General features: G+C 35.8%; 2 protein-coding genes across 4 annotated transcripts in view; one reads left to right on the top strand and one right to left on the bottom strand.

The window, feature by feature from the left end:
• LOC140165109 (centromere/kinetochore protein zw10 homolog) overlaps positions 1-27351 on the top strand; it is a 128348-nt gene that overhangs the window by 64085 nt on the left and 36912 nt on the right. The gene's annotated exons all lie outside the window — the stretch shown is intronic.
• LOC140165110 (uncharacterized) overlaps positions 1-27351 on the bottom strand; it is an 83713-nt gene that overhangs the window by 49621 nt on the left and 6741 nt on the right. The window contains exons 7-12 of one of the 3 annotated variants that reach the window (XM_072188540.1): positions 19472-19680; positions 18688-18834; positions 14004-14048; positions 12169-12322; positions 10074-10190; positions 8837-8926 (exon numbers count right to left, since the gene is read on the bottom strand). In XM_072188540.1, coding sequence (XP_072044641.1) covers positions 8882-8926; positions 10074-10190; positions 12169-12322; positions 14004-14048; positions 18688-18834; positions 19472-19680 — 717 coding nt within the window. In that variant the 3' untranslated portion in view covers positions 8837-8881. Of the gene's footprint in view, positions 1-8836; positions 8927-10073; positions 10191-12168; positions 12323-14003; positions 14049-18687; positions 18835-19471; positions 19681-27351 lie in introns of those variants that run through there. The other 2 variants (XM_072188539.1, XM_072188538.1) reach the window with 2 other exon arrangements.

Raw genomic sequence — 27351 nt, forward strand, 5'->3', positions numbered from 1 at the left:
CAAGCAAAGTAAACTTAGTCTTAAATAATCCTTCCCCACTTTATAGTTTTGCTATCGACCTTTATCAAATGCAAGTATAAATACATATCTTACTTGCGTTCCGTCACATTGTGCACAATTTTCCCTCTGAATGCCTCAGTCATTAGCTTCCCAGCAAACTCTGCATCCGTGGTCGTGTCCTGCAGGGGTCGTATGGTTACCCCATTTATGGGCGTGGCTCCGGGGGCTGTGGAATTGCTCTCTGGTTGTGACGTCACTGGGCTGATGGAGTTGTTGTTGTACTGTTCATGTGACATACTGTTGACTGTGTTCAAAAGAATTTGTTTGCTATATTTTGTAAGTTACGAAGAGTGTACGATTTCCGTCAAATTTTACTTTAATTGTTATTCTTTACCCAAAATGTTGAAATTGTATTAGCAATAACTGTCAGGGAGGATTTCTGTCAGTTTTAAGAAGTAATGAGGAAAAGTTAAGTCGGGGTCGGCCGGTTGAGAAATCTTTTTAAAAAATATTTTGCCAATGTTAAAAAATGCAAGTTCACTACAAAATTCAATGGTATGCAATGATGTATTAGGTTTGCCAGGCTCGTTTTTTGAATTGGAGTTTGTCAGTAGGAGTTACAAACAGGCATAACATTTTGACAATTTTGTATCAAATGTATATGAACATTCAAAACACCCCAACCCTATTTATTTCAGATTTTTGGATCGGTCAAAAGGGCAATACAAATTCTTTTTTTGTAGCCCTCATCACATTCATACACAAATTACACTTGTGATTTTCCTGACAACGTTATGAAAACTGGAGATATAGGCTATTGCTTGGTACAAACTTTGATTGCCGCAAGTAAATCTGATTTTATGTAGTCACTAGGATCCACAACATGCTCATCTATCAGGGCACAGTTCTTTTACCTCAATACATTTATACATTCATTGAATGCCTTTGAAAATTTGGGTACAAAAACTCATATTCTGAAACTTGAGGTCAAATTTTGCACTTTGATTGTTAAATTGAGGTTATTGAACTATGCCATTGGGATGAGGCCATTGTGGTCCACAGTGAGTGTCCATTAATAAATATTTTTAAAAGTAGGGGGGGTTGCTTAGTATCATAATTAATTCATAAAACACATGATTTTACTAATTAAATGCACACTGGATTTTTGAGTCAAACTATTTAATTATGACGGCCTATGGTTCTTATATGAAGCTATAGACTTGACATTTCCCTGTCATTTTCACCAAAATTGCTTGTCCAAAATTTGATAAACTAGACCTCTACCCTTCTGGGGTTACAGTCGGTTCAAATATCTATTACTATAGCCTTGATTTTGAGTTCACAGAACTTGAACAAGCACTATCAGCATCAGTCAAATGTATTAATCTTGCCTGTCCAAGTAGCAAAATGCCTGTCCAAAATGACAGGCAGACAGGTGGCCATCTAATTGCTACACCAGGTTTGCTGTCATTGTACAGGTGCAGCTCTGTAAATGCTATAGGTTCTCCAATATAATTCTATAGTCAACATAATTTGTACATTATGTGATGAAAATCCAATAAATAACAAACTTGATATGAAGAGCTTAGTTTCAAAACCCCTTACATCCACTTGCCCAATTTTGAGAACACATCAAAAAATCATCAAAATAATCACTAATATAAGGTGTTTTTCAACAAAAGCAGTTTTTGGCGGGATGCTCATCCTACCCAAGCATCCAGCCAAAAACTGCTTTTGTTGCAACCCCATATATCAGTGATTTTTGATGATTTTTGATGTGTTCTCAAAATGGGCAAGTGGATGTAAGGGTTTTGAAACTAAGCTCTTCATATGTTGATACAAACCGAAAGTAGACCCAGACTCCCCGAGTCCATATCACAGTGTTACATCAGCCTCATAATCAAAATGTTAAGACCTATTTTTAATTTGTAGAATAAATGGAGCTGAGCTGTCCAGTAATGCATCAAGCACCTGTGCGTACTCAGTGCACAATACAGTAGTGTCATTCACTATGTTGTTTTCCTATTGTGGTGAGGGTTGCCAAAATGTTCAGTGGTTAGTCCTAACCACGACTCAAAATTGAAATAATCGTATCCCGGTGTTATCACTTAACATTGACTATGCATACGCATGATCGTTCCCAATTTCAAGAAAAAAGGGGTTATGTTTAAACTATGTTCGCGAACATAAAATGTTCGCAATATTTAAAAAAATAGGGTTGTTTTTGACGACGGTGTACTCGAAATTAAAAAATAGGGTAAGGTATATTTTGTGAATCCTGATGTTGAAATCATTATACCATTTCTTGCTCAATTTATTCCCGGATTTCACTTTTGTGAAACTTTTGTGCATTCCAAGTAATATTCAGGAACTCACTTCCCAGTTTGGCCGCTGTGTTCTTTGGTATGTGTTCTAGAAATGTTAAAAAAGGGGTGCTTTTGTAAAAGTGTACTTGAAATGCAAAAAATAGGGGTAATTTTTAAGGCTAATTTGTACCCGTTTTTGTGTAAAATAGGGGTAACAAATGCTGAAAATGTTCTTGAAACCGCGCAAAATAGGGGGGTATTTTTGACTTTGGGAACGATCATGCGTTACGCCTTTGAATAGGAAGTGACAACACCGGGAATCGTATAAAGTCACCCTAATTTTTTTCTGTTAACCTTTGGATTCTATGGGGCAGGAAACTGCCGAAAGTCACAGGAACCAATGTTGAAAAGATTGCATTTTTTTCTTAACCTTTGGTTTCTGTGGTATAGGGATAAGGGAAAGTTGCAGGTAAAATCCACAAAAGTCACCCAATTGGGCTACCAAATCGTGGGTTTGGCCCAACCCTGGTAGTGAGGACTGATCAATGCACATACAATCAATATTATATAATCTTTATTTATACTTGATTTATAGTCATGTGTAACTAGCAGGGTTGCCAAACCTGCCATTTGGTAGCCCAATTGCGCATCTTTGAAGATATTCAGCCGCAACATTTGAACCTTTACATAACCTGACCATTTATATTCTTGTCAAATGAACCCGAATTGATTGAGTATCCAATTGGGTTATGCAACTTTACATATACTGTAAAGCTATTTAATTTCACATATACTTAATTTCGCTAAGGCCGAATAAATAAAAATACATGTTTATAGCATCCAGGTTTTTGAAAAATAAGGAAGGAGGAGGGGCTTTTTTTTAATTTGGAAAAATGGTGGAAAACCCCTATTTGGTCTGTTTTTGCATACACTACGATACCTGGAAAAAAAAGAGGAGGCCTTTTTTATTTTGTTTCTCTGGTAGGTCAAGTTCGGGCTCGTGCATTAGACGCATCAACACCAGCGTGCGTGCATTATTTTGTCTAGTTTCATTAATTTGTCAAGTTTCATGACCTTGTCAAAGTTCATTAACCCATAAGTGTGTAATATTTGTTTATCTTTTAACATGTCTTGAATGACAAAAAGAACAGTATTTACCATGGTAAAATCATTGACATGCACATGTATTTAATTTTACAGCAGAATGTTAAATATATATTTATCGTTTAATTTGTCGTAGGAGGAAAAGAGAATCATTATACCTTTATCATGATAAAACATTAAAAACAATTTTGTATTGTTGTGTAATTGATGCATTCTTTTGATTTCTCTTGATAAACTTGATGCTATCATTGATTTACATGACTTTGTACAGCCCCTTCCCTAGTAAAAGTGGCACAATTGGGTCAGTCCATGTCAAAACAGACTGAGTGTACACCCACCCTCTTGGATGTTGCTCTCCTTTGGCTCAGGGGTACCTTTCATGGACCCCTAGGTGAGGTCACAAGAAAAAAATTCAAATTCCATTTCGTTTGCAAATGGCGGGCCATCTAAGTTTGGCGACCTTGACCAAAATTGGCAATTTAAGGTGTCCAAATGACAAAGTGCTCTCTTTGAGGGGCATTTTCTTCTTAATTGAATCAGTTGTGATCCTCTTTTTGAATGTGGTCACTCACTGGCTGTGTCTGAAATACCTAATGCCAAAAAGATAGATTTCGAATTTCGTTGGGATTTCAGGGGGGTCAAAATCAGCACTTTGTACTGTTCAATCAAACTATCTTTGATTTTGAAGGACCCATGATAATGTCACAGTGCACTTATAGGTCCTAATTATGTTCAGAATGGATTAACCATGTGCCAATGTCTATGAGCAATTAAAAAAAAGAGAAATTTCTAGACCCCCTACAGAATTTTAGGCCCCCCTAAAGTGGTTCAGCCACAAATGGCGCTTAAAATCGGCAAATTTTGACACCTAATAACTTTAGGTGTACACCAGATATGAATTTCTAGTCTTTTGCATCTGAAAGCATGTAGTCTAATGTTACTAGGAACATAAGATTTGAGTCAGTGAGTGACCACATTCAAAAAGAGGATCACAACTGATTCAATTAAGAAGAAAATGTCCCTCAAAGAGAGCACTTTGTCATTTGGACCCCTTAAATTCCCAATTTTGGTCAAGGTCGCCAAACTTTGATTGCCCGCCATTCGCAAACGAAATGGAATTTGAATTTTTTCTTGTGACCTCACCTAGGGATCCATGAAAGGTACCCCTGAGCCAAAGGAGAGCAAAATCCAAGAGGGTGGGTGTACACTCAATCTATTTTCACATGGACTTTCCAATTGTGATTTTACCCTTTCATTGTTAAAGGTGAACCTCATTGAAAATAAAGTTATATATCAATGGAAAGCTTATGATGTCAGGAATCAGAAAAGAATATTTTTTATTTGCATAGCGTACCAGGCTAGACATAATCTCCATGCAAAGATTGGATATTGGCACCCCCCCCCCTAAATTACAAAACGAAATCGTTCAAATTGGGCGCTTTCGTTGATGACGTCAGCCCAGGGACACACAGTTACTTCCGGGTTTGATTGTAAACACAATGTCCGTGTATTACTGTGGCATGCATCGGGCCAATGCACTAATTCAGTCATTGTCAACTTACTTTACATGAAAAATATCTTCAATAAAATAAGAATAACATGAAGGAAATATCATGATCAAATTAAGAATGAAGTTCCTGAATAAAGTGTGTGGATTTAAAAATGGGAAAATTGCTGGCCGGGGTGATTTGGGATAGGCCAAGCCATCCACGATATGCATAGGGAATATTACAGTAAAGCACTAAGAGCGAAGATTAGCCAAGAACCGGAATGAAAACAGATTACAAAAAATAACTGCTAGTGCTACCAGTACAGATCGTCACACCAAGTTGAGATGAACTTATCACAATGAGAAAATGAAGGAATAGAATAAGGTACATGTACAGGATTTTTTAATTATTTTTTAGCTTTACAACCAGTCATGGCCGGTCATGTATGATAGGCGAACTCGTATAGATACATACGGGATGAGCTCAGTGACTGACTGAGTCTCACTACGCCGAGTGTTTAGTATCCGCGACTCCGGGCCGCGACTGTACTGAACTTGCAGACAAAATGACCGATTTGATATTCACATTCTGATATTTCCAACTTATTGCTACTTCATCAGCAAAATTTATTCCTGTAAATGTTCCAAATATAAGGGAACGATTGACCAAATATGCTGAACACCCCATGAAACACGGAGGACGAAGCCCCGAAGCGATCAGAGTCGCTGTGTTTGTGCATATCCGTCCCTGCAATTCAGCAGCAATTTACGCATCGTGTTCGGTAATCCATAAAACATGAATGTTTCACTTTTTCAGTACCGTACACTGATTGTACTATCATTAAAGAATCATGACAAAAGTGACAATATTTTAATTTTATTCAGATTTCAGAATTCCATCAAATAACGGCATACTAAGCCTAAATTGTATTTATTTTATAATAAAGTATCTGCCCGAGTATCTGTTTCTTTCAATCGCGATTGTATGGAAAGAATGTATTACCGCAATACGCTAAATATGAAAACCTTTTATGGGCTGGATTTGATGAAATCGGCGGTTTTTTATTAATTTTTTAATTACTGCAAGACGATATTTTTTAAATCAGACATTTTTAAAATGAATCTAGAATATATAGGGAATGTCACAAACAACTATTTAATTTGTTATTCGATCATGTTTATTCAGTCCATGACATGAGCGGTAGCAGCATTTGCGCATGGGATTGATCCCAGCGCGAAATTCAAACTCAATTACCCAGTTATACCCAGCCAGTTATGACTGATTTTGTCAAAAATGTACGGAAAATTTATGTGTTAATAATTCTATTATTTCTAATATATATAGAAGGAACCAGCAATTTGAAGATTCCTCTAATTTCAAGCTTTATTGTGAAAATCAGACTTGCCGGGCAGCTTGCAAAGTACAGTACAGGAAGCAAGTCTTGTTTACATGTTTCCGAGTAGGATCACGTGACTGCGAACCCTGAGCTTACGTCACGAGCATTCCCAAGGTCATAGACGATTGATTTGGGTGCTTTTTGGGCGCCTTAAAAAAGACCAAAAATTCAATCATTTTTTTAATTTTTCAGCTTTATTAGCAATCAAAAAAATCGGAAAAAATCATTTTTAATATCCTGACATCATAAGCTTTCCATTGATATATAACTTTATTTTCAATGAGGTTCACCTTTAAGTAAGCATATCTCGAGATTAAAACAAGCAAATTGAACAGACTAAACGGCATTTGAGAGCTAAGACTATGCCCTTGACGTCGATGTAAGCATTATGTCACAAAGGTATTTTCTAATTGCCACAGAGGGTGCTTTTCACTTGCACAATTTTTTTTGGAGACAGGCTGTATGTGAGACCATGCATTATTTCATTTATTTAAAAACAACATCTTTAAAGCATGTAATTAATTATATAACTATGCAACAGTTAATCTAGATGAAGATTGCTCAATTTAAAAATTGCATATATTTTTATTAATTAAATCATATACTTTGATAAACAAATATCAAATGTAGACAGTCTACAATAATATATAAAATCAATGAGATTCATTTATGTACAGTGTACAAATTAAGAAAAAAATCCGGTTATCCGGCGGATGACCAGGTCATGAAATCTGGTCATCCGGAAGAGTTTTTGGTAATCCGTATAACCGCTAAAATTGGGATTTAAGAAAATATCATAACTACTAGTACTTAAATTCTCAAAATAAAAGAAAAGAAAAAAAATACAAAATCCAGTGTCATAAGTTTTTGGCTGATGTCAAAGCCTCATCATCATCACAGGTGCTGCTATTGCGCCCACAAAGCCACAGTACTAGTTTGAACTGAAAGAAGGCCACACAGCGCACACTCCAGCCCTAACTAATTATGTGGGATGTGGTGGTTTGAAACTTCAAAGCTTTGAGGAGTAGGAAGACTAGACAGAACTGGAAAGCAATGTGATTTTTCGTAAGCTTAATAAAATATCGGGACTAAATCATTTTTATACTGCATGAAGGTGAAAAATGTGTGAGTGTCCGGCGGATAACCTGCAGTGAATTTCTGGTTATCCATCGGCAAATCTGGGTGTCAAGACTACCGGATTACCACTTAATTTGTACACTGCTTATGTATATAGGTGTCATAGTTGAAATTTTTAACTACATCACTGAATTTGCAAAATCACTCAGAGCCAATGGTACATGTATAGCCACAGGGAGCTGGGGGGGGGGGGTTGAAACTGCACCCTCACAGAAAATTTCAGGGGTGGAAATGGGGATTGCAAAGGGCAAAGTGTCATTAAAATGACCATACATATTTGTGATTCATAAACACTATATGTGACGTGTCATGTCAAAAGGAGACACTTTTGGGCAGGATCGTAAATGGAGAAATAGCCAAATATCTGCCTGGTGGTGATTTTTTCACAATTTGGGTTTGTTGCGAATTTGTGATGTTATTAATGTTAAAAATATTGTCTGATATTTTCAGACCAGAATATAACTGGCATCTTGTATTTTTTGAGACATTTGTCAAGGTAATTCCTACTCTCGACATTGTCAATGATATTTTTAAAGGCCGATATCTCAATTTCCAATTTGACAATACCATAACTTACGAACTCAATATCTTCACTTAGGAATGTCCAATTTCATTGGGGAAAACGGCATTGTGGAGCAAAATATCTGTATATTTAAGATATGTAAAAACCTTAAAATTGATAACCTGCCCAAAAGTGTCTGCTTTTGACATGACCTGTCACATATTTCCTTTTTCTAATATTTGTTTCTTAATAATTTGAATAGTATTGTTTTGATACCCAGCCATGTATCTATCGCCTGATATATAATTTTTTTGATACCATTAGTTTAAGTAGAACAACAAGGCGGAATGCCAAGTTGTTCCACTTGAAAATAATGGTATCTACTGTATTAAGTCAGCGATAGATACATGACTGGGTCTCAAAACAATACTTTTATTGACATTCTGTAACAGATCTACATCTATGTTTGTGACCATTTTTATCAAGTTCACCCCTGTGCATGAAATTGGCGAAGCCAGCTGAGTGAGTCCTCATTGTCCTACACAAATACAAACTATTGCACCTGCATGTGTGATCACTGCCGCGCAATGCATATATTCTTGCATATAGTCTTCATATGTAGTACGTACATATCTATTTATCTATCTAGATATAACGGCTTGGATACAAAGATAAACCAATCAGATTGCCAAGATTGTTATTGCGGTTTTAGAATGCTGGTCCGCCGGTACCCATTTATACACCTGGTGGAGAGAACTATTTGAGATAAAGTGTCTTAGTCAAGAGCACGTCATGATGGCATCTCCGGGGCTCGAACCTGTAACCTGATTATGAATAAGAGCCCACTTGGCCACCGTGCTCCCTTTGTTTAAGAATTCGTCATACAAATAGGCCGTTGGTCTTTACAGTGGAGTGATTTAAATTCTAATGCATCAACTGTCAAATTTCATGGAATGGCTGTTGACATGGGTTTCTCCATCCAGTAAAATTGCTAGAAAAACAAACACAACAGAACAAAATTCAGTTACCATGGTTACCATTATGTGACCATTCACCTAGGTTAAATACATTGCATCTTAAATTGTTGTTTTTATATTATTTCATAAATAAAAATGGATAGACAAATATATTTTCAAACAACAAATAAAAATCATGAACTGGCATGGAGGCTTTGCTATTTATTTTGCCACCATATATCTTTATTTCGCATTAGGTAAAAAAGAAAAAAAGATTGTATGCTTGTCTATTCTAGACAACTTCTGATAGATGGGTCAGTCAGTTGATAAATGTTTTTTTTCTTCCAGAAGTGACTAGCAATACCCCACTTTTTTGCAAAGCAAGTGAGACATATTTTAATTTTAACTCCCTGGACACTACTGGTCATCTAACAGCATTTCTGTTTGGTTGATAACTTGAAATTCAATTGCCAATTATGACTTTGGCTTTAAACTATTTATGGTCAAACTTGTATTTGCAGATAATCTTATTAAAATACCCTCCTTGATTGGTTCATAATTGGACACAATATTCATTTTGGCCAATTGGTAGGTAGTTCTCATGGGGTTGACATATTATAAGGGCTCATATTGAAATTCCCTTACACAGGAAGGTGTGCGCCATCCTGCAGCTTTCCTGTGCTAGCCTTCTTTTGTTAAAATCCTGGGCAGGGTGTATCACTGATGCATATAATCCATCCGTTTTATGACCGAGCTTTCCTGAGGCGCGCGCTTAGCGAGGGGAATCCTGCCTTCTTTCTGTGTGAAAACATGGTAGGGTATTTCAATATAAGCCTTTAAACAGTGTGATACGTTACTGCTGTTAGTTAGATTTACAGGATAATGCAAGATGGCAAAATTATTCCAAAAGATTAAAAAAATCTGTAAAATAAAAATTATATGTATTGCTACCTGAGCCAATTATTATCAACAGAGATAGCAAGTCCTTTCATGTATTAATGCGAGTGCAACTTTGATGCTATCAATGTGGTCGTTTAGAAATAATAATTAAATGAAAAAAGAAGTTTTTCAGTTGAATTTTTTTTAATGGTCAGTTGGACATGGACAAGCAAACAATCTTTTTTCTTTTTTGCCTAAAGATAGAAACCACATGAAAGTTTAGAACAACCGTGAATGACTCACCCCTGGAGGCCCAATACAGCAGTAAAAACAGATAGGCGATGTTCCGGTTACATGATAGCCCTGACGTTCATACAGGTTTCTAGCACGGTTTGTAGTCAACACACAGAGGTACATGGTCTGAAACAACAGAGAATGGTATACATACATTAAATGTTTATGAGCAGGGTCCAACAATTTTCGCGGCAGCACCGCAAAATTTTCCTTTCCCCACGCAATTTCATTTGCTCTGTGAATTTCGAGTTTTTCCAAGCAATTCTCTATGAAATGTTAACAAAAATAGTCATTTTGTTGAAATGTCAGCCTTTTTTTGAAGTGCTTAGCTAATCTGTCTCGTACAAGTTGTAGTTTCGCAAATTTATCATCATACTAAATGTTTGTCTTTACATGTGTGAAAAAACTTTGAGGCATATGTTTATGTTGGAAAAGCACACAAGTGCATTTAATACCGGGGATGTATAAAGAGGTGAAAATAGTGATTCTGTGACCAAATCACAGGGAATAAGATTTGAAAGTGGTATCTTACACACATTGAAGCATAAGGAATCATTTAAAAAGTATGCAACCATGTCAAATGTTAGGACACTCCAGATAGAGAGCACTTTTCAAAATGGCAACCAAAATGCCTAAAAATTGTGTGATTTAGGTATCATAATGCTAAAAAATATCCTAAACATGACACACTATATAATTTCATATTTTGACATGATTTTCTTCTTCCTGTGTGTTTTATGTGTGATGGCTCCACATAATCCGTGCAAATCATTTGACCCTGTTTAGGTTTTAAAATATTTTCATGAGGTGAAAATATGGACTGTTCCATATAACAAGGCTTTATTTCACCAAATGAGAAAATATTCCTTCCATTAAATGAGTAAAACCATTCAATATTTATTTTATTTAACTCATACTGTATTGTTTGTAATAAACACCCAGGGCGTTGCATTTTTCCAAAAGGTGAGGGGCATAATGAATTTCTGAGTGAAAAAAGCTTCAAAATTGGCTGCAAGTTTCGGAAGTATCACTCACTTCCAGGTTCAAAGTGAGATGTGGCACCCATAGAACTGCATGGAACATAATATTTTCACAGTAAATACATGTACATTAAAATTAGGGAGCACGGTGGCCGAGCGGAACGGGCTACGACTCATAATCGGAAGGTTGCGGGTTCGAGCCCGGCGCGCCATCGTGTTGTGCCCTTGAGTAAGGCACTTTATCTCGATTACTCCTCTCCACCCAGGTGTGAAATGGGGAGCTGTTATGAATACTGTCCATTGAGCGCCGCCTAAAGGTATGAGCATGCCTTGGGCATTGTATGGCAGCTGACATATTCTAACGACGGCGAAATAAATGTAAAGCGCTTTGGTACATGTTCACATGTGAAAGGCGCTGTATAAATACCAACATTTAACTTTTTTTTTTTTACGATATTGTGATGGTGTACATGTATGTGTGATCCATTTTGGTTAGGGTTTCCCCCCCCCCAATCTGGAGATCCGTATAGGGTGCAGTGATATAACTTGGTAGGGAGTAGCAGAGGTTCTTATCCTGATTAGATTTGCAGTGCAAAATATGATAACTACATGTAGTAGCTGATTGGAATAAGTTATGCATATGATTAGGTTTGGGTTTTCCCCCAATATCTGGAGATCCGTATGTGGTACAGTGGTAGCTAGTTGATAGCAGGGCCGGGGTCTCTCAACCTGATTGAATTTTCAGCACAAAAAGTAGCTGATTTGAATTTTTTATTTAAGTTTTCAGGGACTGTCTTTTGGAATTTGCAGGAGAGCAATAAATAGCTCTTCTGGAGCCTTCAAGGAGAGCTGTTTAGAGCATTTACAAGAATGTAAGGAGAGAATGGCCAACTAAGGAGAGCTACAAATGGCTCTCATATATCAGATTTAGGGAGAGAAGTAGAGAGTGATTGCTCTCGCTATCCTCAAAAGGCAGTCTCTGAGTTTAATTTGCAATATTTTATTTTCAATGAAAAGTGTTCCTAACGGAAAAAAACCCTGGCCCAGAAAAAAAATGCAAGGTAAGATTAATGTTTGACAGTTAGAAAGTGAAGTGAGATAAAATAATGCAAAAATAAACTCACATGACATTGACGTTGACGGGCCTCATACTCTGCCCTCTCCATCAGTAGCTTGCCAACGCCCCGCCCCCGGGCGCTGTCGTCCACGCAAATACAGTCCACCAAACACTTTCCTTTCCCCACATTTGTATCCGTAACACAAGCTAAACAAAACAACCTGGAACAGGTATAAGGTTGGATATGCGGGTGAGCGCTTGATTTGAACAATGGTTCGTTTGGTGGAAGATTTCAGGTCTATCTGAATAATCTGTTTTGAAAACCGGGCTCATTTAGGGCGGGCCATTGTACCTCACCAAAAGGAGTATCAGATTATGACACTGTTTTCAAAGAGCCAAATGAAGTTGACTTATCAAGAACTTAACTTCAGAAGTGTAATATATTAATGACCTGGAACTTTTGTCGAATTCAAACTTGACTTCAGACTCGACTTTGGCAGTGTAAACAAATACGCAATTAAAATTCAACTTAATAATGGTTATTTGAAGCATGAGCAAGTGATGGCATAAAATTCACAATTTGTTTTGAAGTCGACTACTGTGTAAACACCCCATCAATGAATAATTTATGCTAATCCTTAGTCGTAATATGAATTCGTACAACTGATGTTGTATAGGTATGAGAGGCAAACCTCAGTTAACACATTTGCTAGTCAGCCATTTTGGCCTAAATCGGGGCCCAAACACAATACATATTTACATAGAAATTTAAAAGAAAAGGGTTGTCAAGGAAACCTTCATAAATATGTTGTCTATACTTCACTTGACCCAAATATATGAATTTTTGTGTGTGATGAGACATGGAATTTAAGAGGGATTGTGATAGCAGTTCCTCATAGAAAAGCTGTACTATCATGAGACTATGCTGTTTTGTTTTTTAATTGATGCATTAAATGTTGGCTGAATATTTTTGATGAAAGTCAATCTTTGACAAGATTAAAAGAATTCGGTCCTGGAATGGAAACCAATGCAATTGAATGAGAAAGTTGGAGGTACCAGTTGAGCGAGGGACAGAGAATATCAAACGCACAGCACGATTTTACAGCTTCTGCAGTCTATTTCTTTCACCTTGAGTGATACCATAGAGGATGGCACAGTTACAGTGAAATTGGAGCATAAATTGGGGATCAATTTAAGGGTCAAAGATTCAAAAGAAATGCCTCATGAAGTCGGCTTTATTGATATTCTACGTAGTCTATAACTTACATACTAATGCATTACATTCATTATATTGAATGGTATATGAAAAAATGATGTAACAGTACTAAGAAGGCTGTCATTTTCTTCAGAATTCAGAATGGGGGGTCATAGAAATTTTAGAACAAAAATGGGGGGTTTGTAATTTTTTCCACACCAAAAATAGCTAGGGGTGGGGGTTATAGCCTTCTTTACACTTGCGATCAAAATTGTAATGCGCTCCGCGCACTTTCTTCACACTAATATTTTTGCGTGTTACGCGTCTTAGTTCCGGCAATGAATAATTTGAATTCAGTCTGGGGGGTCATAAAAGATATGGGGGTCATAAAAAACTTAGCCCATGATATTGGGGGTCATAAAAATTGATTCTGGTCACCGACATATTCATGAACCCATCCCCCTTCGGAAGAAAATGGCATCCCCCTAAGCTTGAATTAAATTCACTAAACATTCTTTGGAGGTCCAGTACAAATGTCAAGAATACTTTTTGATCAGTTTCAGCACTTCTATATACAAATTATTATACGTATGATTTGTGTAATTGAAATACAGTGGAAGTTTTCAAAAACAGTCTTGAAATTTTATGATTGAACATGAAGCAAAATTGTTGGTGAATTAAATTCAAGGCCTAGGCTTTTTCTGTACCTGAAGGCGTGCCAACATCCCAGATCCATGACGTGTTCAGCAGTGCTATAAATACAGATGAATTAAAAAAAATCAAATAATTATATTTGAACATTGAAGTAAAAAGTATTCCATAGAATAGAACATGGTTGTTACATACAATCCATTACACACTTTACGGATGACCCTCGTACTACTTATAGTTATATATCAGAATTGAACATTAATTAATACTTTTACGGGATGGGGTATGAACGTTTGGACAGTATTTATTGTGGGACATTAGAGCACATCAGACATATCGTATTGCATTCTGAATAGGAAGAATGTCCTTCTGATATCAAATAATTTTCATTTTTGGAAATTCGCAATGTAATACACATTTTATGGCAAATCATTAAAAATTTATATATTTGATATTTAACAGTACTCAAAGCAAACTTATAAATCTGATGATTTATACTTAAAGTGTATGTAGATGGGATGAAAAGCCGACGATCAATTGAATACCTGAGTGGAAGAAGGGCCCAACTCCATCAAAACTGTTTTCAAGATATTAAGAAAAAACTTAATATTTGGAAAAGTTTTACAGGCAGAATGTTTTCATCTTCAGGGACCTTTAATACATGAACATACAATATTACATACATTCAAAATTACAAAAGATGTTTCCATGGCAACGGTACAGGTCTTAATACGAGCTGGAGTTGGGCCCTTCTTCCACTAATATACTGCAAGTACCAGTTCCGTAAGCAGATGTGTTATAAATAGCTACGGAAATTTGGTAATTATCCATAAATTACACAAATAGAAGCATGTAATATGTTAACAAGAAAGTTTATTGTAGTGAAAAGCAGATTTCATGGATGAGCAAAATTCCTCTTTTTAAACCCAATATTTGTGGAAGAAGGGCCCAACTCCATGGAGTCGGGCCTTTCTTCCATGAAAACCATGATTAATTGTACGTGGAAGACCATTTAGAGAGTGGATTTTGGCTCATCTTTCACACACAAGGAAGAACAATCTGCTGGCAATAAAATGCTGGGTCTAACTCGTTTTTGTAAAAAATTGGAGTTGGGCCCTTCTTCCACTCAGGTATTCAATTGAAAATTTTGACCTTTTGTATTGAAGATATGGATTTTTTCCCCAAAACAAACACACAAAAAAGGTCTTTTTGGGAACAAAATCCATATCTTCAATATGAAAGGTCAAAATTTTCAATTGATCATCGGCTTTTCCTCCCAGCTACATTCACTTAAGGGGGTACTACACCCATTGATTTTTTTTTTTTTTTTTTTGCATTTTGTGAAGAAATTAAAAAAAAAAAAAAAATTGGACAAAGTGGTATGCAAAATGAAGGGGCAAATCTTCTCATTTTATTGGTGGCATCGGTATCAATGTAGCTTACATGCTTTTAAAGATAGAAGCCAAAAGGAGGTACATCACTGATGATTTAAATTCACTTCATTTTGGAAAGCTAAAGGCCCGGTCACACTTTGACGAATAGGGGTGAACGGCAAGCGACGTTAAGCTGCGAATTGCAATTTTGAATTTACCGTCACTCACCGTGTGCTGCCGTTAGTTGTCGCTGATTGAATCCGTTAGCGACCGCAGAGCGCACCGCAATTATTAAATGCGTTAGTTGGCAAATTTTCAACATGTTGAAAATTTTGTGACGGCAAAAGAATCAGTTGTGATTCCGTTCAGATTTCGTTGGAGACCGCAACCCTCATTTCTTTGACGTTTCCATACCGTGCGAAGCCGTGTCTAGTCGTTTTGAGGTCGTCACAATTTCGTTGGTAGTCGTTGGTAAACGTCACGTCGATTTCAATAGACTACCCGGCACGATGCAATTTTTAAAGTTCATATAAGAAGAAAATAATATATTTTTGATTATTATTGATACTGATATTAACATTTTTTATTATTATTGATATTGATGATAATATTTATTATTATTGATATATTGATATAATAGTTTGGATTATTATTAATATTGATTTTCATTTTTTGATTCCTATTGATATTGATATTGATTTTTTTTTGGATTATTTTTGATATGTGTAATATTTTTTTATTATTATTGATATTGACAATAATATCTTTGATTATAATAGGCCTAATTGATATTGATTGTTGTATATTATCTGTATTTGCTCTGTTCATCATGTTCCCCTTTGTGGTCTTTTTCCTGTTGTTGCGCAGTGAGCGGCTCTGACGGATACTTGCGCATTATAAATTTCCATATTATCTATATATTATATATATTTTTGATTATTATTGATATTGATGGTAATATTTTTGATTATTATTGATAAAGATACTAATAGTTTTAATTATTATTGATATGTGTAATATTTTTGAATATTATTGATATGTGTAATATTTTTGATTACTATTGATATTGATGTTGATATTTTTGATTATTATTGAAATAGATATTAATAGTTTGGATTCTTAAACACTTGAGAATGTTCCTGAAATCTAATTGGTTCTTACCCGTGTGATATGACACGATATCACACGGGTCGAGCGTGTGCATCGATGCGATACGCGTACTATAATTTGAACCAATCGGATATAGCAACAACGGGACTGGTCGATTTTAAGTCCTAGGTATAATTCCTTGCAAAATGTAGGATTTACTTAAATTTGTAATACTTATGATATTTTTTAATTGAAGTGTTTAAGAATGAGAATAAAGGGTATTGTTTTGAGCCGCTGTCGTGCATCTATCGTCTCATATAACACGGGCGACACATTATTTTTGGCGTAAAACAATGATGTCGCCCGTGTTATATGAGACAATAGATGCACTCCAGGGGCTAAAAACAATACCTTTATTCTCTAATTATTATTGATATTGATTTTACTATTTTTGTTTATTATTGATATGTGTAATATTATTGATATTGATGTTAATAATCCTGATTATTATTGATATAGATATTAATAGTTTGGATTATTATTGATATTGATTTTACTATTTTTGATTATTGTTGATATTGATGTTAATATTTTTGATTATTATTGATATTTTTGAGTGGATGATCAGAACGTTGTGAAGAGTGGGAACGCCAAAGGGGACTATACGATCTGCACACACACAGGCTTTGATGTCGGCTGCTGAGTCACGTCATCATCACCGCAATCCACCGTCAGCTGCCGTTCCTTGCCGCAAGCAAATCCGCTGCCAGCCGTCTGACCTCATTGCTTGTTGTCGGGCTCGTCGAGACTTCGTCATTCATCGCCCAGACAACGTCCGGATTTGGTCGCTAGTCTCCGTTTCCTGCCGCTGCCTTTCGTCCCTAGCCGTCGTGTTGTCGCTAAAGGTCGTTCCCACTCGTCACCGAATCTTGTTTTTCCTCTTTTTGTCTTCTCTTTGCCGTCAACATTTTGTGATTTTCACGTTTGTTACCTTTCGTTGCTTATCGTCCGTCATAGTGTGACCGGGCCTTTACTATCAACGGATTTCGTTAAAATTTTGGATATGTGTTGCTAACACATTAGGGAAATTAAGTTGATATGTAAAATGGGAATAAGTGGTTCCTGATTTCTTTTATGACTTCATGAACTTGGTGCTCCACAACTATCAAAAAAGGAATTGGTTAATATGCTTCTATTTTCAATGTTGAGCTATATTTTGTATTTTTAACTTGCGACATTATTTCACTGAAACTTAATTAAGCCATAGGTAACAGGTTACCACAACCATACTACAGCAATGTTGTCACCTATACCACCATATTGGGTAGTTTTCTGTAAGCTTAACTTTTGTGATTTTGGTAATTATTTTATATTTATTTGTGAAATCCATCTCAACCAGGCATTCTAAATTGTACTCACCATTTACATCCCAAGGCATATTAGTATATCCACCTTGCACTTCTCGATATATATCCAGTTAAAGACAGAATATCAAAATTATGCCTCATTATGATATCACAGACTCTCACATACTCAAAATTAATGCTTAAATTTGACCTGAACCAATTGACCTATAACCTGACATACGGTGACCTAATAGCCTTTTCTTCTCCTAACAACACATATAGTATTAAATTGACTAATGACTATGCATCCATTGTATAAGTGTTTATTTAATTTATTCAGTGTTATATTTTGCATGCACCACTATAGATTTTCTATAGAGAGTATAACAAAGGATTTTTAAATGTATTCTATTCATGTACCCTACTTGAACATGTTGAATAGAATAAATTATAGTTTGTTATGAAACACAGATCTGAGTTACTAGGATACAGTAAACAAAAAATATATAGGGCTAAAATGACTTACTAAAATGGTTTAAAAGTACTTTGTATGTAGATATATTTTATAAGTTCAGGACATGAGGTGATGAACATATTTATGTACTTAATAAATTTGCAAGAAAAAAAAGAAGAGGGATACTGATGAAAATCAGGGTATTATTCCCCCTTAAAGAATATATCATTAGATTTATAAAATTTACTTCGAGGACTGATATCAAAAATGTGAAAAATATCAAATTTTAATAATTTGTCATAAAATTTGTATTATATCGTGAATTTTAAAAATTATTTGATATCAGAAAGACATTCTTCATATTCAGAATGCAATTCGATATGTCTGATATGCTCTCAAGTCCCACAAAAAATATTGTCGAAACGCTTAAAACGCTCATTCCAGATCCCTTAAGACATTTGAGATGAACTGAACTTACTTGAGGATCTTGTCCCCGTGGAACTTCAGTTGTATAAGCCCGACGGGCACTCCCTCTAACTCGGCGACCAGCGTTCTTTGGTAGAAGGCGGGGTTCTGCTTCTGCCCCCTGAAAGTGGCCGACGTTATCTTGACCACGATAGGCTCCCTGAAATACAACAATCAGAAGGCTTGTAATATGTGATGCGACCAAGCAAAATCAGTCGGAACTTGGTAATATTAAATTTTCAGTTTCTAAGGATACTAGCATTGACAATGCTGCACTTTTGCCGAAAACACCATTGAAATTGACAACCAGTTCTAAAGATATGAGCAATTTTAGAGTTTTCAAAACAACAGAAAAAAAAAGGAAATTTTTACTTTGTTTGGCTGCAACTCAAAATCTATATTTCCAAAGTTAACATTAAGGAGATCTCAAAATCATTTATTTTCAGCAAAATGTTCATCAGTGCTGCAATCACTGTTTATAAAAACAACCAACCAATGGCCCAGTTTTGCCACTACTAAAAGGAGCCCAAAATTCACCTTATTCCTATGTGTTTCAATGGGGAAGAAATTGATGGAAAATTCCCTTTGAAGCTTTTGGGCTCGCAAAAATAGCTTTTGTGCTTAAAAAAGTAGGACAGAAAGAATGCTGATCAAGATGCCAATTTGGGCTTCAAGATCGGCAATCAATTCAGGGGTCTAAGGAACGACTAGCGGCTCTAAAAAAGGTGGTCGTCACCGTGGCACATACCCGTATAGCTGGGAAATGTGAGTGCCCCCCAGTGCAAAATATATCTTACTTCTGTTCTGTTACATTGTACACGACTTTCCCCCTGAATCCCTGAACCAGTAGCCTTCCGGCGAACTCTGCATCTGTGGGCGTGTCCTGAAGGGGCCGTACCGTTACCCCATTTATGGACGTGGAGCCAGGGGCTGGCGGAGTACTCTCGGGCTGTGATGTCACTACTGGGCTGAAGTCATTGGTTAACTTTTCATGAGACATTGTTGACTGTAAAAGAGAAATGAATGTGTATATATGTGACCGTACAGACGAATGAGCCGTAAATGTCCTCAATTGTATTCTGAGTTACAGTGTAAAATGGGCATGAAGGTCATATTCATAGGTATTTCTCTTTGGTGCTAGGGGTATCTCATTAAATGAGGTACACGTAGCACCAAATTGAGGTACCTATGAATACGACCTTCATGCCCATTTTACACTGTAACTCAGAATACAATTGAGGACATTTACGGCTCATTCGTGCTGTACGGTCACATATTGTTGACTGTGTGTAAGAGAATTCGTTATAATTTGTTTGCTTCAAAGAATGTGCTTTATACTATCAAAATGGTTAACCCCACTCATTAGATCAACAAAAATCACAAGTAATTTACATCTAAATTAAATAGCATATAATCAAACAGATACAAGATACCATACATGTTTTACCTTGTGGATGACCAACATTGTTTCATTGCTGTTAAGCAAGATCAATTTTGTATGAATGGAAAAATAAGCATAATACATACATGTGCAAATATTTGAAAGATCGATACATGCACATTTTTGGATTTAATTTTGTGTTATAAATATTTTTTTGCTGGGCTAAAAATTCATGGCTGCCTATTCGACAGCAAATAGTGTGAAAATTAAACCCCTGTGAAAATTAAACCCCTGTGAAAATTAAACCCCTGTGAAAATTTCCCCTCTACACAGTATTTGCTCTGTACATACCTTTAATAAGATAATATGCAATGAAGAAAACTTGATAACACATCAGTTGGGATCAACATCTATTATACAACTGGTTTATTTATCATATTCACATAAGTTAGGTGTAATCATGTGACTGTTAGTAGTATATATACATATTACTTCGATGTCAGTCACTTATGAGTCATGAATTTACTTGGCTGATGATACCAAGGTTCTATATAGGTTACATGCCAGTAGCCAGGATTTGTTGTGGGGTTGCTGATTTTGAAAAAGTGGTCTTTTTCCGGGGGGGGGGGGGGCAGTTTTGTGAAAAGTGGACTTTCTTCTCCAAATTTGGACCTTTTTTGACCAAAAAAGCTATTAAAATCCGATTTTTTTTGGCTTGCTACGCTCACAAATGCCACAATTTTGGGACTTTTGGTATACTTTTGCAAACCTGGCTATGGCTCTCATAGGTTATATATTGACCACTTGACATCACTGTTTATCAACAAAGGCGAGGGACTCGTCTATCGATATGCTCGAACGAGCCACTACACTGATCAATGGCTTTCTTGTACTGTATGAAATGTGGCGGGCGATTTAAAATGCACGTGCTTATAGCAGACTATGATGCGACGCACACTGCAGGGCAAAGAACAATGTAAATTGTCATAATGCGCACGCATACTGCCGGGCAATGACGTCACATGCCAAGTGGTCTATACCACAGAAGTTATCCAGTTGTAGGCCTCATCACATTCATACACTCTTGATTTTCCTGACAACATGAAAATTGGATATAGACTATTGCTTGGTATATGGACTTAAATTGCACAAGCATATGTATACATTTTTACTGTACACTGGGATATTTTTGCTGGGTTAATGTTTTGCGATTTTACCAATTCTTGACAGTTTATTGTTACATTCACATTTCCAAATATATTTAAATTAAAGGAGTATTTTGTGATCCTAGCAAACTCTTTTTATGACATTTTTCAAGCCACAAAAATGCTGATTCCCAAAATTTCAGCTGATTCCTATTTTGCGTTTGTCATGAGTTTACGCATGATTTTGTGTATTACACTGCTCTTTAGAGAATGTAGTTTTATTCTAGTGTATCAGAACGCAATTTATAATTCAGGATATTTTTGCTAAACAAATTAATCTGCAAGAAATCTTTTGTACATATAGCCAGAGGTTTCCAGTAGTATAAAAATCTCAACTTTTATTTAGAAAAGTGGGAGAATGATGCTGTGGATCACAAAATGCCCTTTTAAATTCAATATGCCTGTTCGACCGTGAATTTCATGAAAATTAAACCCCTGTGAAAATTTCCTGCTATATAGTACTGTATAAGTGGTAATTTTTTTGAGGGTTTTATTTTTGCGAATTTCGCGATTAGATCACCAACCAACCGCGAAAATAACATCTCGCGAATATATGCAATAATGTATTAGTATAGTATAGGGAAGGACTGGGCAATCGCGAAAATAACATTCATGAAAATGTGTCTCTCATTCCAAGTGTACGCGAAAATGACCACTTATACAGTAGCTGATTTTGTGTCTGTCCATTAAATTTATTTTTAACTGGGTGAAAAAAGAATTGATTGGTTTCATGAAACATAATACACATCATATGCATGATTTTACTAACGCACACGGTAGCCTTGAGATAGAATATTAATTAAGATCTAATTGACAGTACACCAGATAGAATTGTTGCAGTACCAGTCCCGGGGGTACCAGTATTGCTTATCACACTACATGTGCTCTAGTATACTACAGTACATAATACATATATGCATGTAGTACCATACAAAACTAGTCAATGAAATTGAACATTATGAAAATTCAATAGATAAACAAGCTTGACAATGTTGTTACTAACCGTAAGTAGACCCAGAGCAGAGAAGTTGCATAGACTTTATATAATCGTGTTCCACAGCCTCAATAACTCATGTCTGGAAAGATATGTTAACTCCCATCTCATAAGTAAATAAATGGAAGCATTACAGTCTATGATGGAAGTGTGAACTGTGCAGTGTACATGAAAATTGTATGTGTGTGTTCAGCCTGAACGTGATCAATATGCACAATAGTGTAATTTACCATTGCCATAAACAGTTGGTCAAATAAAAAAAAAAAAAAACATGTTTGTTTCCTGTTGCAGTTATAAAAAGTCAAATGTGAAATGCCTTTTTTTTCTTTTTATCTTGTTTTTTTTTTTTTTTTAATCCATGTCTTGAAAAATAAAAAATAAATTTTTTTGCTGCAAATTCAAATTGGAATGGATATTTACAGTGGGTCTCTCAGAAAAAACACCCCCCCCCCCACACACACACCCCTATTTCTTTATATTCAAGAATATTTATAATCCCCTTTCAACCTAAAGATTAAAAAAGTTCTTTAAAAAAAATCACAATAGATATTCTCAATAAGGAAAACATAGAAACAACATTGTTCTTTTCTTTTAGTATTTATTTGCTCACTCAAACATGCAAAATGTTTGCTTCATCGTTGAAGTGGCCAAGTTTTATTATATATAAACAAGTCTTCATTGCCTCATAAATGAAAATACAAATCTTTAAACTTCAAAACTTATGCATTTTTTAAAGCTATTTAGTTTTGCTAGTACCGCACTGATGCAGTATAGTCCCACCTTCGAGTAAAGTCCCACCCACAAATTTTCGAAAAATTATTTAAAAAGTTATTTATTTTTTTTGCTTTGGAGTGTCCCTGGACCTAGACCTAAATGCTAGGATCATCCATGGTTGATTTTAAAAAAAGAATTTTGCACGGTGTTTTGTGTTTTTAATATGAAAATTGATACTTTGTTTTCATGTCATACTCTATTAATGATATCAAAATGCATTCAAATTCTATGCATTTTGATATCATTAATAGAGTATGACATGAAAACAAAGTATCAATGTTCATATTAAAAACACAAAACACCGTGCAAAATTCAATTTTTTTTTTTAAATTTTTTTAGGTCAACCATGAATGATCCTAGCATTTAGGTCTAGGTCCAGGGACACTTTTTAAAAAATTTGAGTATAGTCCCACCCCCCAATTTTGAAAAATGTTCACCCAAAAACGGGATGGGACTATACTCGCGTCAGTACGGTAGTTATTTTTGCTAATTGCCAATGACCACCATTTTTGTGGGTACCTAATTTTGCTAATGAGGCAATTCATGTTTAATTTTAATAGCAAATTACTACTTCTAGCTAAATTAGCCAAATTAAATCGATAGGGAAATTAAATTGTTTACAGTATGCTTCATTATTTTGAAAGTAAGTGAAACTACTGTATACACCAATATTTTCGCATACAGATATTTTCGCGGCTTCAAGTATCACTGACAATTTCGCAAGGTGTTAAATTCATGGTTGTTGGCAACTTATATCATAAAAAACATAAGAAATTTCTTCATTTTAACATATTCGCGGGTTATTATTTTCGCTGGGACATATTAATCCGCAAAATTCGTGAAAATAAAACCATCGCGAAAATTTCAGCGTATAAAGTATTCATTATTTCATTTATTTAAAAATAACAACTTTCATATAACTAATGTATACAACATTTAATCTAGATGAAGACTTCTATTATTTAAAAGAAAAAGAGTAAGGTGACAAAAAAAAAGCCTGTTCTATGGACAAACAGTAGGGTCGGTCGGTTGGGCCCTTTTTTCCACATGGCCTCAAAAAAATCACTCTGTAAATATTTTGCAATTTGGGGAAATACAAAAAAAAATTGTTACTGATATTTTTGAAATTTGTGTTGGCATTCATTTGTACAGGAAAAAATTGTTTCCCAATTTTTGTACAATCTGGGTCAGTCAGGCCCATAAAACAGGGGTTTCTTCTTTTGTTGCCTAATGACACATATTTTTATAAAATCAATAAGATTTGTTAAAAAAATATAATTTGTAACTCTCGTACCTGTCAACTAATTACATTACTAAATTTGCAAAATCACTCGGAATTATCCACCACGTCATCTGCACATATCTCTGATTCTCTCCTTTTTCTATATATTTATTTCTTTAAAATAATTTGTTTCGCTTTTTAGTTTTAAAAGTATAAAAGTATTGTTTTGAGATGCAGCAGTATCTATCACCCAGGGTTGTAGCTAGCCCAAGTTGAGTGCCGGCTGATTTTACTATCTAATCCATGAATTAGAGCGCTGGCTCAGGGCACAATCTTTTAGTGAATGTGATGAGGGATCTGGATTTTTTGTGCCGGCCAACATAGCTACATGTTAGAAACCTGGTATCGCCTCACTTTTGTTACCATTATTTTAGGTGAAAGAACAATGTGGAATGCTGAGTTGTTCCACATAATAAAATAGTGGGATCTACAGGCCTACTGTGTTATAGTAAAGCTGAGTCTCAAAACAATGACGTTTTTCAAAGTGAAAATCTTTTAAAAACCAGATTGTCTCAGCATCAGGGAAACTTGGGCATTCATGTGCAGCCAAGTCTGGACAATTATCCTATCAGTTCCACTTGAGCCATATCAAGTCCTCTTGAAAGTTTATGCTATTGATTTGGGTCATGGTATTGGAATGATGTAGGAGTTGTTGTGTTGTTATAGCAACAATCCCAGATTCTTGGCCATTCAGATGGCACTTTAGTGGGGTGCAGCCAATCAGGTCTCTGCTTTAATTCCATTTCTTTTGTTGTGTTCACACCTTTCTTAGTAAGCCACTTGCATTTGCTCCTCCGATCATGCTGGACCAAAAAATCCCACCCACCCTCCCAGTAGCTGGAAGGGTAATTCAGTTATCTCATTTGTCCAAGATGCTTCAATAAAAGTATGTCAAATTATGCTACTCTCTGCTTTGTCTGGAGTTTTCTTCAAATCCTGAAGAATCTCGTCAGTAGATTGTCTCCACTTTCTACTACGCTTTGTGATGGCTTTATGAATGCTTTTTATGGAGTTCTTCAAATCCTGAAGAATCTCGTCTGTAGATTGTCTCCACTTTCTACTACGCTTTGTGTTGGCTTAATAAATGCTTTGTATGGAGTTTCTTCAAATCCTGAAGAATCTCGTCAGTAGATTGTCTCCACTTTCTACTACGCTTTGAATGGGGTCTCGTCAATACCTGATGAAACTTGTCTGTAGATTGTCTCCACTTTCTACTACGCTTCGTGTGGAGTCTCGTCAATACCTGATGAGACTCGTCTGTAGATTGTCTCCACTTTCTACTACGCTTTGTATGGAGTCTCGTCAATACCTGATGAAACTTGTCTGTAGATTGTCTCCACTTTCTACTACGCTTTGTATGGAGTCTCGTCAATACCTGATGAGACTCGTCTGTAGATTGTCTCCACTTTCTACTACGCTTTGTATGGAGTATCGTCAATACCTGATGAAACTTGTCTGTAGATTGTCTCCACTTTCTACTACGCTTTTAATGGGAAATGTATGCTTTTATGGATTTTCTTCAAATCCTGAAGAATCTCGTCTGTAGATTGTCTCCACTTTCTACTGCGCTTTGTATGGAATCTCGTCAATACCTGATGAGATTCGTCTGTAGATTGTCTCCACTTTCTACTACGCTTTGTATGGAGTCTCGTCAATACCTGATGAAACTTGTCTGTAGATTGTCTCCACTTTCTACTACGCTTTGTATGGAGTCTCGTCAATACCTGATGAGACTCGTCTGTAGATTGTCTCCACTTTCTACTACGCTTTGTATGGAGTCTCGTCAATACCTGATGAAACTTGTCTGTAGATTGTCTCCACTTTCTACTACGCTTTTAAAGGGAAATGTTTGCTTTTATGGATTTTCTTCAAATCCTGAAGAATCTCGTCTGTAGATTGTCTCCACTTTCTACTGCGCTTTGTATGGAGTCTCGTCAATACCTGATGAAACTTGTCTGTAGATTGTCTCCACTTTCTACTACGCTTTGTATGAAGTCTCGTCAATACCTGATGAAACTTGTCGGTAGATTGTCTCCACTTTCTACTACGCTTTATGTAGAGTAATTTATGCTTATTTGAAGTATCTTTTTGTCAGTGGATTATTTCATTTATTAATATATTTTTATAGTAAAATTTGGCTGACTTTTCAATAATTACCAGCTTATATAGGGATTTAAAGATTTAATTCATTGATAGAGTTGGCATTGTTTCTTCTTTTGGAGATTTCTGTTTATTTAATAATTGCGTTATAAATATTGTTTTCCAATTCAATCCTCTGTTTGATCCAAAGAGGTATCTGTATTTGCTTAAGATGAAATTTGGTTAAATGTGATACAGAAGTCAATTCTTGCATGTCCAGCCTATATGGTTGGCTTGTTGTACACATTTTTCCAATAATTCTTGTATTGTGTTATTAATAATATTTATTGGAAGATAAATAACTATTTATATTATGTCTTAACTGCTATGAAAGTGCTATTTATTTATTTATTTATTTATTTATTTCTTATTTAACCTGGGGTGACCAATCAATGCACTGGCACTGTTCTCCCTTGGTTCCCAGGTGGCACAAGGCCATACATATAATACACAATAAAAGCGGCATATAAAACATTATATCATACGATTGCACATATTACAACAAATTACATCAAGAGTAATACAATAAAAACATCATTTAAGGCATAGGTCATATGATTGCACATTACATCAAAAGCATCAAGGAAATATACAAACAGTAGAGAAAAAGTTTTTTTTTTTAATTTTTTTTTTATGACAAAACACAATGGATTAAGGTATCTGGGGCCAAAGCTGGAGCAACGCCAGATCTGACCCAGCATATCCAAGAACAAGAAACAGAAGCGCAGGGACATAACTGAATGGAAAAGAACATCCCTGCGCCCAAGACATGCTACCAAAAGGCAAACACCGGGGTCAGCCCGAAAAACACTCCAACAGCACCCCAGCTACCTATACCAGTGTAAAGACCTGGATGAAGCCCTGACCACCACCACCGCCCACTCCATCCACGGAGCACCCCA

Source organism: Amphiura filiformis, chromosome 11, assembly GCF_039555335.1.
Source record: "Amphiura filiformis chromosome 11, Afil_fr2py, whole genome shotgun sequence".
Taxonomy (NCBI): Eukaryota; Metazoa; Echinodermata; class Ophiuroidea; order Amphilepidida; family Amphiuridae; genus Amphiura; species Amphiura filiformis.